Consider the following 12819-nt stretch of genomic DNA (forward strand, 5'->3'; position numbering starts at 1 on the left):
ATAATTGGTGCTGCTTGAGGGATGTTTAAAACAAAAGTCTTTTCATTGTGCATCCTTCTGCACTGAGGTTTTAGCCTTGCCAGTGCTGAATGAAACATGCAGAAAGTGTTTTCTGATGATCGCTATCTCTGCGAAGGCACTCAGCAATGATTAAACCAAATCCACATGGAGGCAGATTTCTCTCTCCTCTGCAGTCCCTTTGCCCTTTTTCTACCCTTTTACTTTTAGATATTTACATCATAGTACAAGGAGAGTAATGGATACACAATGTGTTCCAATCACAGGGCAAGTAATTGTTTGACGAAACGAGAATCAAGAATTACAAAATGTTTCAATGGAAATCTATGTTTCATATGTATTTGTAATGATTGTAGTAGGCCTTAGTCATATCTCAGAAAAAATCCCAACCAAACACACACAAACCCTCAAGAAATTGATCAAGTATTGTTTGCATGTTCCACTTTGACATAACTATTGTCCTCAATGTCTTAATCCGCAAACTCTCCAATACTTCCCTGGCATTGGTTGGAGTCAACTCTGACCCTCGCCTACATAAAGGACTGTAGACAGAGGAGGATATGAGTTAAAACAGTGCTTTTCAACCTTTTTTGAGCCATGGTACATGTTTTCATTGAAAAAAAATCCTAAAGCACACCACCAACCAAAAAAAAATAAAAATGTCATTCTTATAACAAAGAAAGTTTATGCACTTTCATATTTCTTCATATAAAAAGTGGAATTAACAATCTGCAGTCATTTTTATACCTGTTTTTAATAGGAATCAAATTAACAACAAAAACATTTTTGAGAAAATTTGGTGAAATAGAATAATTTAAAAAAAAATTATTTTCTTAGGTCAAAAGCCAAGACGGACGCCTGACCATACCTCATTTTGAGATTACCACCCATAAGGGCAGTGGGTTTTTGACTTGTCAACGGATGTCTGAATGCAAATTCTAGCTGCATTAGGTTTGTCACTCTGTTTAGTGTTGTCAAAAAAAATGTAATCTTAAGATCCAGAAAACAATTATAAATAGTCCTGATCAATGGAGTCATCATTTTTAGGACAATCTTATTACTCATAATGAAAGCCATGAGAATTCACCGTAACTATTTGGCTATTGAATTCATCCGACGTGTGGGTGGTCTTTCTTTGTCAGGAAAAAAGTTTTACCATCTTTTATAAACATCTGACAAAATTGGTGTAACTTCCCAGCTGGAGATGGATTTCAAAAAATGTGTAGTAACAGCAAAAAAGATTGGCACAATACCATCATCCATCTGTAAAATCTCTGCTGGTTTGCCAGTGCTTAAAGGATGGAAAAGAAAAAAAAGTTGGCTTGAGGCATCTGTAGAGCTTATTAATGTTAATACAGCACATTATGATGTCATATAATTTTAAGATATTCATGGAATGTTGGTTTTACTGTGAAATGGAGAATGTTTTTCTCAAAAAACATTGATGTTGTTGAGGTTGGCTCTTAAATTTTATGTCTGCTGGATTCAATCAGAACTTTCCAAAAATAAAGAAATAAAATCCCTCACTGTCCCATAATTAATCTCCCATGAGTTACTGTCCAGGGTATGTGTTTGGCTAGAACATAAGGATACTAAAGAACCAGTGCTTTGACTGTACATGAATTTAGTAGATACTTCTTAATGGAAGTGGTAGAATTTCCAAAGCACTGAAAGATGTTGCGAAATGAAGTCGCTATGCATTTCTCTAGAGAAGCCTGGTGTGTTGACAATAGTTGTGAAAATCTAAGGAGTGCTAAAATGGTTCATTGATTACATGACGGCAAAAACATCTCATCACATATCATAGTTTTTTAAACTGTTTTGTTAGCCATGCAGCCTCATACCTACATACGTATTTTTGCAGGTTATAAGAAATGTCTTTTCTTGCTTTCAGTTCAACCGTTAACTATTGGAAAGAAAGAGGCCTTTGAAATTTTCAAAAGAGACCACGGAGACCTTCGATCAATTGAAGAGAACAAGATTCTACTTAAAGAAAGGTTTGCAGAGCCTAATATTTTACACATTGTTGTGGTTTTTAAGTGTGTTTTATGACTTGCATCAGTGATATCAGCATCTGTCTGCAAAGCTTTATAATTTTTAAGAAAAACAGTTTGATTGTCAAGCTGAGGGGTCATCTACCTTTTTGGCAAGCTTGTTGATGGATCATTGTATGTTGAGACAGAGACAATTGAACCACACTGTTGATTGCAATTGGAGTAATGAACAGTAAGGGTTTTTACTAAAACATCCCAAAGTTGTTGTCATCATTGGGATTTTTTGTGTATTATTTCAACAGGTCGACAGTAGCTAGAACGCTTGGGCAACAAATGCAGGAAAGTGGAATCAGAATTGGTAAGTATTACCCTCAAAATTTGCTGTTTTACAATTTATCCCAAAAAACTTCTGAGAATCACTTACACGGAACATATCAAACCCACACCTTCAAAGAAGTCAAAGACGATGTTGAAGCTACATAGATTTCTCCGTATGTCAGGTACATGTGGGTGAATTAAGTGCGGATCATTTAGATCTAGGCTAGTTTAAGGACTTCATTGGTAGGGACTTAAGAAACGTAATTCCTTGCCCAGATCAATTTTGGAAGAATTCCTTGAAGAGGATCTGATGTTGTCAAATATTGTTCGATTTTGTGGTGCATGGAGCTGCATTCCTTCTGCATGAGAGACAGTGTTTTCAGTGGAATGTATTTGCGTCTTTTGGCTGGAAATTGGTACCAAGTTATTTATCTCAGTGTGGTTCCTTGCCATCTTGGAGGCTCTTCTTGGAAATTTTACTCCACCTTTGTCTCTTAGTTGAAATTAAACATGGAAACATTTAGGATAATGTAGACAAAACCTGTGTGCTGCTTAGCCTAATGAACAACCTCAGTGTGGGCTACATGGAAGGTTGAAGCCTGAGGAAACATTATTGTCTGAACTTTTGTATGCTTTATGCTGCTGTTCTTGGATTCAGCAGAAGACTCCCTTCTCACTGGAGGAGCAGGCGTTCTGAAGCCTTTTAGGTTCAAAAAGTGCAGGAATCAATGATGAACATCTTATTCAGCACTAAAGGTGTGGGCAGCTGGAAAAGAGTAGCATCTCTTGATTGCTTTGCCAGATGTTAGGGTATTTATGCAGAACAATCCGCTTCATTGTCCCACTTTTGTCCTACGTCCACCTTAGCTGAAGCCCAGCACAGTAAGGTTGCAGGTTTGTGAAATAAATTCAAAAGAAAGTGCATTTGAGCATAAAATTTTCCTCATTTCAGGATTTACAATTGATTTTTAGGGCTCTGAGCAGTGTCGATGTAAACAGTTTGTCATTAGTGGAGAAGTTAGTTGTTAATTTTTTGGTGGGCAAGGCTTACCTGGAGGTAAACATTGAAAAATCCTATTTTACTGTCAATCTAAAACTTAATAACTAAATCCCAGGTTTTGGCTGACGTGCCACTAAGGGGAAATTCAGAAAATGCCTTGATTATGGGCAAGGTTCCTGGAGCAATTAAGACACGCCCAGTATTGACTATAAAATCTCCAAATAATAGTTTTTTATTTCTATTCATAATCCTCTCAATCCGACCTACTCTCCACAGATTGCAGAGTCCACAGTGTTAGTTTTTATAGTAGCAGCGGAGCCAACAGTAGTGATTTGTGATGTAACACCGGATTTCCACTGAATACGTAACTACTCCGTAGCGTCTCCGCTGCGTAACTGCTGCGTAAACCGCTGTCCGCCAATCCCCACCGCCTCTGTCTGTGATGCATAATTGTTTCGGCAAGGACTATACTGGCTGAGTTTTATGAGTATGAAGAAGTCGGACCAGTTTACAGTTAGACACTTGATTGTTTCTTATACATTGTGAAATGAGTGGACATTTCTTTTCATTTGGTAATTTTGTTGATATCCTTCCCAACATTTTCCGTCTCCCGAAATATATTGACTCTCACAGATTTCAATCCTCTCTCAGACACCCAGAAGCCAGACACTTAAATATCCAGTTTACTTTGGTATTTATGCGGCATATCACATTCAACCTCCAAGCCACAAATATCACCAAATATTTAATAAGGCTTGTAGTTGAAAAGTGGTGCTTTGAGACCAAAGCATGTCTCCGTTACAACATGATAGGAAAAGGCGTTGTTTGGACTGAGTTGTGGTGTTGTCAATCATAGCATCGAAGAGGGACAGAGGCACTGAAATGTGATTTTTTTTAAAACGTGCAGCACTTATGACATCAATATAAAGTCCTTTTTGGGTGGGAGTTTTTTTTATAGGTAATACTTTATTGTTGTACAACAGTTGTAATATAAATGTATATAATTTTTTTTTGCATTAAGCTGACTGTGCAGTGCATATGTCAAGCAGACCTACAACTATCTAGTGTAGTCAAAGCAGTCAGGTTTCAAAGCCATTGAGACTTCCATCAAATGATGCAGATCTGCCTAAAATGCTTTGGTTTCCAGCCAGTGTGTCACAGCCATAGCCTAACCACTAAAGCGTAGATGCACTCCCAGTCACAGCGACTTGTCCGGTTTTCTTTACTTTTGTTGCAAGTGTCCAGTATTTATGATGCAGATATACCATGAGTAGCTGGCAAAGCTACAATTTTTGACTCATTCTAAGTTAGATATTCTTGTTTTAGATAGCTCGTTCTTTTTAGCAGTGCTCCAGCTGCCTTTCTGACCATCAAAGCCACTGAATACCTTGGGTCCTTCATCAAACCCTATTTACCTTCTCAGCTTCTCTGTGGCTTTGGAAAAACAATCGTGTTACAGGAACAATAGTGCATTCATGCATCACTCGTCTTGTTTCACATCATCAATTCAGATGCCTAGTAAAAAAAAAAAAAAAGGCCTAAAGTGGTTGGTTTTCAATAGCGTTTGTGAAGTCAGTAACAACTATCTTATAAGAACAAACATCCTATTAAGGTGCTTGTAATAAGCCTTAATAAGAAGTAATTAAAAAAGCTTTATAAGTTAATTTGTAAATGCTATTAAAGCACTGATTACATGTTCATAATCCTCTTAATAAGGATTTCATTAATGGGATGTTTATTGGCATTAATAACACTTGGACAATGGGTAGTAATGCCTTATACAGTCTATTGATTCTTTTCTATAATACACTCATTGATAGTAAACAATGCTGCTGTGCAGCTACTGGAACAATGCTTATGAGAATTATTAAAAGCATTATTATGCACATATTTACACCTAATGCTATGGGGAAAGTATCTCATAAAGATCAGAGTTTAAATTATGAAGATACGATGAATGTGGAAATACAGTAATACTGCCATTCAATGGCTCCAACGATCTCCATTTGGAAAATGTAGCCCCAAATATTTCCATATCTTTCTTCATTCTAGGAAAAATGGCCTCAAAGTAGTTTCAAAAATATGTTTTCATGCACCGTAACGCCTCATCACATCTCCAACATCCAGCTGAGCAATTAATTGTTTTAATTGCAGGACGACAGGAAGTGAAAGCATAGGGAGAGACATCAATTACTTGCCCATATGTTAGCGCAGGAACCCTGCCACTTGAGAGGCGATGACCCAGAAGTTATCCTCAAGTGGTTTCCTGACTCTCAGGAGTCACTACAGTTCATTCTTAGGGTTGTGAAAGCTTGTAACTCAGCAGGATGTCCTGCCTGCACATATTTTCCAATGACAACTTCATCAGTGCAAGAGAAAAATCTCTGGGAAGAAGTTGGAGCCACTGTTGACTCTCATTTGAACCAATCACATATTTCAAAAATGCCTTTTAAAGTCAAGCTCAAATCAATCAAAAGTCTAAAACACTTCATCCATGTCACCACTGTGGGTACTTTGGTGGGGTCACACAATATAATTTCTCTGGCTTTGTTTGAGCCTTGTTTTGAGCTTTTTCATTCTTTAGGGCTTTAGTATTAATTTCCTTGTTAACGTGTTAATGTTGGATGGAAAATGCCTTTTTACGAAGGCAATACAAATTTAATCATGATCTTTTTCTACAATTTGTCTTTTCTTTCTTTCAGGTAAATTAAAGAAAGAGTTAGAGGTCCGGAAGAGACAGCTGGCCGCTTTGAGTAAGTTTAAATCAGCATCTGTCAGTTATGGAGTTGCATTATTTCCAACTTGATTTACCCACAATAATAGGAAAAGTGCAGTGATCGATCAAGTGTTAAAACTCCTCACCCTCACCCATTTGTGTGTAAATTCTAAGATTTGGATGAAAGCTTAATATTCTCATTGCTAAGTCAAGTCTTTGACCTCTCAATTGTTTATTTACCATCTTTTTGTGCCCATAAATGCTGTACACTTGTTGTGGGGATCGGTGGCCACTTCAAAGCTTCTGCCATAATCCTCACTGTGGGATCAGTGACCTCAAAGACTCCTTCATTTTTACTGTTCTGATCACCAACGCTTTGAGGAAGAAATCTGGTTGTAAAGTGCACAAATATTTCCAGCTCACTGAAACCTTTGTTGGTATCCTAAAACCCACATTAGACAATTGTGTGCATCACTCGGCCTCAGTTATCCATGTAAACAATTTCAGTGTTTGTTTTTTAAAGAGGAAGACGCCCAACAGTAGAAGTCTGAGTGTCCAGGCTACGTTTGGAAAAGATAAAGAGGGGATTTTATATTTTGTTTTTGACATCAAAGTAACACAGAGTTAGCATCACCCGACAATACTTAAAATACAGTCTTTATTTTCCTAGCCTCTGCACTGTTTCCGCTCAAATGTTCCATTTCGTCTTCAAATTGCAATATTTTTTCCTGGGTTTATTTTTAAGTAACACAAACCTGACATTGTGAAGTTTTTGGATCATGATTTTCTGTGTGACTATGACTCTGCGTATCCTTACCCCAGGTGTAATAAAAAACCAGGAAGAGGATGATGACGGCTACGACTCAGTTGAAGAAGAACTGCGCAAATCCCTGAAGGCAGAAAAAAAGGCGTGAGTTAGAGGGCTATTTAATAGATTACAGAACCAAATGTTTGTAGAGTTTCTCCCAAGTCTTTGCTTGGATTGATTAGACACGTGAGACACCGACAAAAGATTTATCTGGTGCCACTAATGTCTCCCTTAAGATACAACAACGTTGTCGGCAATCTCAGAGAGCTGAAGGTGGAGATCCAGCATTTGCAGCTGTTGCAGGAGAGAGCAAAGGCCAAGTTCCTTGAGGAATTCAACAAGTGGTGGAAGCAGGAGGTTTCCAAATCACAGGTGAGTGAGCAAATCTTTCTTCTCCATCTGTGTGTGACATCAACACAAGATGTAGGAGCAGTGCAGCAAGTCAGTGATGTGTTTCTGTTATTATACCGGACTCTGCGTCCTCCTCTCTGTATTTATGGCTGCTTTCCTCTCTGCGTCCTCTGAATACTGGCCTCTGTGGGTATTTTAGCACGTATGTGTCTTCTCTAGGACTGGGAGGATTTTACAGCACCAGTAGGACCCGTGCAGCCTCTGTTTAGCATCATGTTGAATGAGCCCATGAGGGATGTTGCTTAGTTGTGAAATGGAATTCTATTTAAAGCCATTTGTACAGGAAGGGAGCTTAGTGAGCAGTGAGGGGTGCAATAGCATCAATATCCATTCATGGGCTTGGTATTTATTTAAATGGGAACGAACTGTTAAATACAGTCAGAAACAAACGAGTCCATTTTTGTCCATTTGGGTTTGATCCTGTGAAAGAAGACACATACCGTACCATGGTTTGGGAGTGAGTTTCTGATGCAGAGAAAGTTTCACAGACAGGCCCTCGATGTGCAGTTTTTGGTTCTCAGGGCAGGAAGCAGTTGTTAGTTGTTTCCCATGCCAATGCAAATTCAGCAGCTTTGCTCACTGCACACGTGTAACCACTTTAGATTCCCTGTAAAACATATGATGCTGCCAAAAGGCCAGGAATAACCGTGGCACTCGATTTGGTCTCAGTGTGTCCAGATGTCTGTATATTACTGTTATCAACATGCTTATTGCTTATAAAATTTGATAATTTCTTACCAAGTTTGAAGAAGAGTCTGAGTTTGAGACAACAGCCATGAGCCAGAGTCAACATCAGACGTCACTGGAGGAAACCTTGCACCCATCTTCACCTGGCACTCCAGGATTTGGGTAAGATGTTTCTAAGGAGTATAAAATATACCTCAGAGATATTTACTCAGACCCTTAATAGCTAATAAAAAAAAACACTGATCTGCTACAGCGCATGGACACAAACAATTTACTGCTCTCATAATGATGAGGCTATTATTTACCTCTCTTCTCTCTAAAAGTGTCTTTATTGTTAACATATTGTGTTTATTTATAATATTTAGACTGTACTAAAGACACCCTAATGTGTCTTTTTATTTTTTTTGTGAAACAAGCAGTAGTATTGTATGAAAGCCCATTCACACCAGTAAAAACAAAAAACATAATGGTGAATCGTTGGCAATGCATTAAAAGCTAAATGAGATAAACATCATTTCAATAATATTTCTGCTTTAAACAGAGCTGTGAAAGACTCCCCTGCAGTCAACCAACATCCAGATGTAAACAGTTCCATCCCCTCACTGTCAAAAATCAGGTAAGTCAACTATTTGCTTCTTATTTTTATTACATTTCTGCAACGTATCAATGGAGGGAGAATGTGTCCGCTTTTTTGTTACCAATTGCCTGCAATTTTAGAGACTTTAGCCCCAGGAACGTACCCCCTCCTCCACTACCTGCGCCAGCTTGGCCTAGCACACCAGCAACAGAAATGCTCATTCTTGGCTGTGAAAAGTAAAATATTGTTTAAAATAAGGCTCATAAGAACAGATTGTTAATAGTGTCAGAGGTTAAACTTATTGACAGAGCTGGCTCATGGCTAGAAAGTGTAAAGCTCAAAATATGCATGATTGAATATATTCTTATTCTTAATCAGTTATCTGTTGTATACATTTTTCTGGCAATTATTGAATTTGTTAAATGTGTAGTTATAGCTACACATTTAAAAGGTGCATATCGCCACCTACTGTACTAGAGTGTGTCAGTCATGGTGCCATGCAGGGTTGAGGTCAATTACATTTTTTAGTCACAATCATGTTTTCAATTACCCCACGTTCAATTGGAATTAAATTACAATTACAGTGACCAGCATTTTTCCCAATTATTTTCATCCTCAGAAAGTCAGTTACAAAATTACGTTCACAATTACTAAAGTTCAATTACAATTCATCAGAATTACTGAACCTGAGTTAAACAACCTAATAAAAGTTAACCTTCCTCTTGTGTTAGCTTTCTGTTAGCATCTCTTATGATCACGAGTTCTAAATACACTAAAAACAAATATCTATCATCTCACTTCTTTCCTATCTATTGGTTACCTTGTTAGACTTCCTAATCAATGAAAATATAGGTTTTAATATTTTTGGTGTGGGCATCTGAAATTTTTTTGTGTCAGTGTACTCCTAGATTTCCATTTTTTTTAAATGGAACACTGTGGGAAAGCTTGATATGAAACATTTGTTAACTACATATGTGTAGAACTGTACATAGGACTGTAACATGATTCCCCAGTTTAATGTCAATTATCGGAACTCAATTACAATTTAACAGATTTATAAAATTACAATTAAAATTACACCATAATTGTAATTGATTATCAATTATGCGATTACAATTATAATTGATCTCAACCCTGGTGCCATGTACTTTAGGTTACAAAAAAAAGATAGCTACTTTTCCTTCATAGCTACTTTATAAATGTCCATCTGCCACTAACGTGCTGCCACCTAGTGGCCAAAGCAATGCATCACTGAAAGATCACTACGCAAGCACTGGTTAAGCTTGAATAAACAATAGCAACTGTATTTTAATTGTTTGATCTGAAATTAATCCCAGTTCCCAGTTGTCATGTTCTTCACATAAAGAGCCTTTACCCTGATATCATTTCACTGAGGTCACCCCCCTGTGCAACATCAAACACTCACAAAGTTCCCTTTTTTAATTTCCTGACTATGAAACCCTGCCTCAGGGCATTAACACAGCAGTGTGGCCCACATGTTATCAGCAGCTCCTAAATCCATACATCCCGTCTGGACCCTGTGGATTTTATTACCGTGCAGTGTTTTCTCTCCACTTCTGAACACGGTCATAAATTTTAATACTGAAGTTACTGTATGCCTAGAAAATCTTACAAATGAAATATTTGAGGTGGTTTGCTGCACAAACTGTACTTTTACAGCCACGTAAAGCTTTGACTGATCTGTGCATTCAGGCTTTTGTTCCCTTGGTTCACTGAGTTTGATGTTACCTGTTAAAAAAAACAGCTGTAATATGTGAATGTAGAGGGAAAGGGGGGCAGTTTTCTATCGACATGACTGTTTGTTTTTGCTGTGATTGTGTGCATTTCAGGCCTTTCAGCTCGTTCCAGTCCTTCTCTATTCCTCTAACGGGGAATCAGCAGGCGGATTCTGACATCATAGCGTTCTTCAAAGCCAGGCAGGAAGTACTCAACAGAGCAGGTACAACAAAGACTGTGAAATCCAGTGGGATGCTTCATACCTTATCAATTTATGTATTTAGTGCCAGGGTTGGGGTCAATTACATTTTGAACTAACTATGTTGATTTACAAATCAATTGTGATTACTATAACCGTCATTTCTTCCAATTACAAATCAATTATAATCAATATTTTCCCTCTGAAATTCAATTACAATTATGCTATTTTTTACAACTTTTATTTATATTGTGTTGTGATGATTGTATGCAGGTTTTTTTTATGTGCGTACGATGTCTTTTTAGCATCTTTACATTTATATTTTAAGGCAGTAGTTCCCAAACAAGGGTATATTGCAGGGGGCATTGGGAAAGATTTAACAATTAATGTAAAAATAATCGGAAAATATTCCTAGTTCTTTTTTAGGCTATTAACAAATTCACTACAAACTAACAATTAAACTGTTGCTTAATAAAATACTATATTTTCTTTTAATTTTTTGAAACAGAATTATTTTATGCCGTAGAGGCCATTTGATCACGTCTGACAATAGGGGACAATAATGAGCTATTTGCTTACCATTAAAGTAATCACATAAAAGTTGCATGGTATTTTAAAATGAAAAATAAAAATTACATTTGTTGTTTTGAATTTGTAGATTAAGTCTTAGGGACCCAATGTTTGAGACACAGTTAGGGGTTTAGGAGACCCCACTGTTCCACAAATGAAAAAGCATATGAATTTATGGAGAGGGTACTGATGACATGGAGCGGGGGTACACATGATTTGACCAAAATGCAAAGTGGGTACACGGCAAAGGTGGTGCGGCAAATGCGGCGCAAGGGGTGGAGCTATTATATATAACATAACACAAGGGGCGGAGCTAATTGTTGTAACCTAACAAAAGGTGCGGAGCTATTAATTGTAATATTACACAAGGGGCGGAGCTAATTGTTGTAACGTAATAAAAGGGGCGGAGCTAATTGGTGTAATGTGCCAAAGGGGGCGGTGCTAACTACTATGACATAACACAATGGGTGGAGCTAATTGCTGTAACGTGCCCATATTAATGTCTCATTAGCCCCTGTAAGAAAAAATTAGATTAGGGACACAGATTAATATTTAGTCAGGATTCAAATCAAAGATTGTATTAGTGTCCTGAGAAGACTAAATAAATACACATGTATTAATAATCTTATAAAGAAAGGTTTACATTAGAGGCAATTTTACCTTCTACTTTTTACTTTTTAGAAACCTCATTCTGCATCATTGCCTGTTTGTGTTCTGTTGCTTTATAGTAATTTATTAAATTATAAACCTGATTAATAATTATTCTTTCTTATGTTTTCAGGTGTACTTCGGCAGTAAAACCCAACCTTTTCACTATTCAGCAAAGAAGAAGAAGAAAAGGAAGAAGAAGCACACTTTGCAGTTTCCTCTATGAGTGCCTGTTTACTGACCCACTGGAGGTGATGTCAGGGGTGCTTGAAGCGTAGCGTAAACCACAACCTACGCTGGCCATTTAAACTGAATAAATGTTGTCTCAAGATATGAGAGGATGGAGCAGACGGTTGGATAGCACTCAGCTCCTGTGCGTGTTTGGATTTAACGGCAGACACAAGCCTAATGTTGTCCTTGTTTGCCTTTTTTATTTTAAAATCAAAGTCCACCTGAGTATGTTTGTTTAAAGAAGAAGAACAGAAATTTAAAGAAATAAATAATACAGCTGAGATAATTCTGCACTTACACCAGGGAATATGCAAAAAAGCTTATTTTGGGTATTTAAACATTTATTTCTCCTCAAATAATGGCAACAAATATGAATGAGTGAAACTTAAAAGTCATAATTACCATGTGTGTGCCTCTCACGGACATAATATTTATGTACTTTAAAGCCTTGTGAATGTTTGTTTTGTCACCTGCCAAGGGACAACAGATGCAAATTAGCATTTTTTTTTTACAATTGTTCATCAATGTGCACTGTAACTTTCAAATAAAAAAATATAAACCATACAGAATAGTTAAGGTTTCAGTTCCCTGATACATAGGCATCTGATGGTTTGCACGGGTGTGATGCTGTGATCTTTGATTAGCTGTGGTCATGTGACTTGCCACATTTTAAAACCATATGAAAGGAAATGCTTATGAAAACAAATAACAGAAACCAAAAATCAAAAAACTCAAAAATTACTGTCTCCTGGACTGTTACTGTACAATCCCACCAAATTACGGTGATTTATGATACATTTAACATTGAATAAATTCAGTAATTTTCAAAAAATAAACAACTGGTATCTTATACCTTGCAAGTCAAAACTATACCTTGACTGAACTGCACAGGTAAGTGAGTAGTT

General features: G+C 37.2%; 1 protein-coding gene across 3 annotated transcripts in view; it reads left to right on the forward strand.

Moving 5' to 3' along the window:
* kif6 (kinesin family member 6) overlaps positions 1-12139 on the forward strand; it is a 72876-nt gene extending 60737 nt beyond the window's left edge. For all 3 annotated transcript variants that reach the window (XM_028437379.1, XM_028437380.1, XM_028437378.1), the window contains 9 exons: positions 1913-2015; positions 2315-2370; positions 6033-6083; positions 6869-6956; positions 7091-7226; positions 8008-8114; positions 8494-8568; positions 10380-10489; positions 11817-12139. In XM_028437379.1, coding sequence (XP_028293180.1) covers positions 1913-2015; positions 2315-2370; positions 6033-6083; positions 6869-6956; positions 7091-7226; positions 8008-8114; positions 8494-8568; positions 10380-10489; positions 11817-11833 — 743 coding nt within the window. In that variant the 3' untranslated portion in view covers positions 11834-12139. The remainder of the gene's footprint in view (positions 1-1912; positions 2016-2314; positions 2371-6032; positions 6084-6868; positions 6957-7090; positions 7227-8007; positions 8115-8493; positions 8569-10379; positions 10490-11816) is intronic.
* The last annotated feature ends 680 nt before the right edge of the window (positions 12140-12819 follow it).

The sequence above is a fragment of the Gouania willdenowi genome, chromosome 22 (genome assembly GCF_900634775.1).
Source record: "Gouania willdenowi chromosome 22, fGouWil2.1, whole genome shotgun sequence".
NCBI lineage: Eukaryota > Metazoa > Chordata > Actinopteri > Blenniiformes > Gobiesocidae > Gouania > Gouania willdenowi.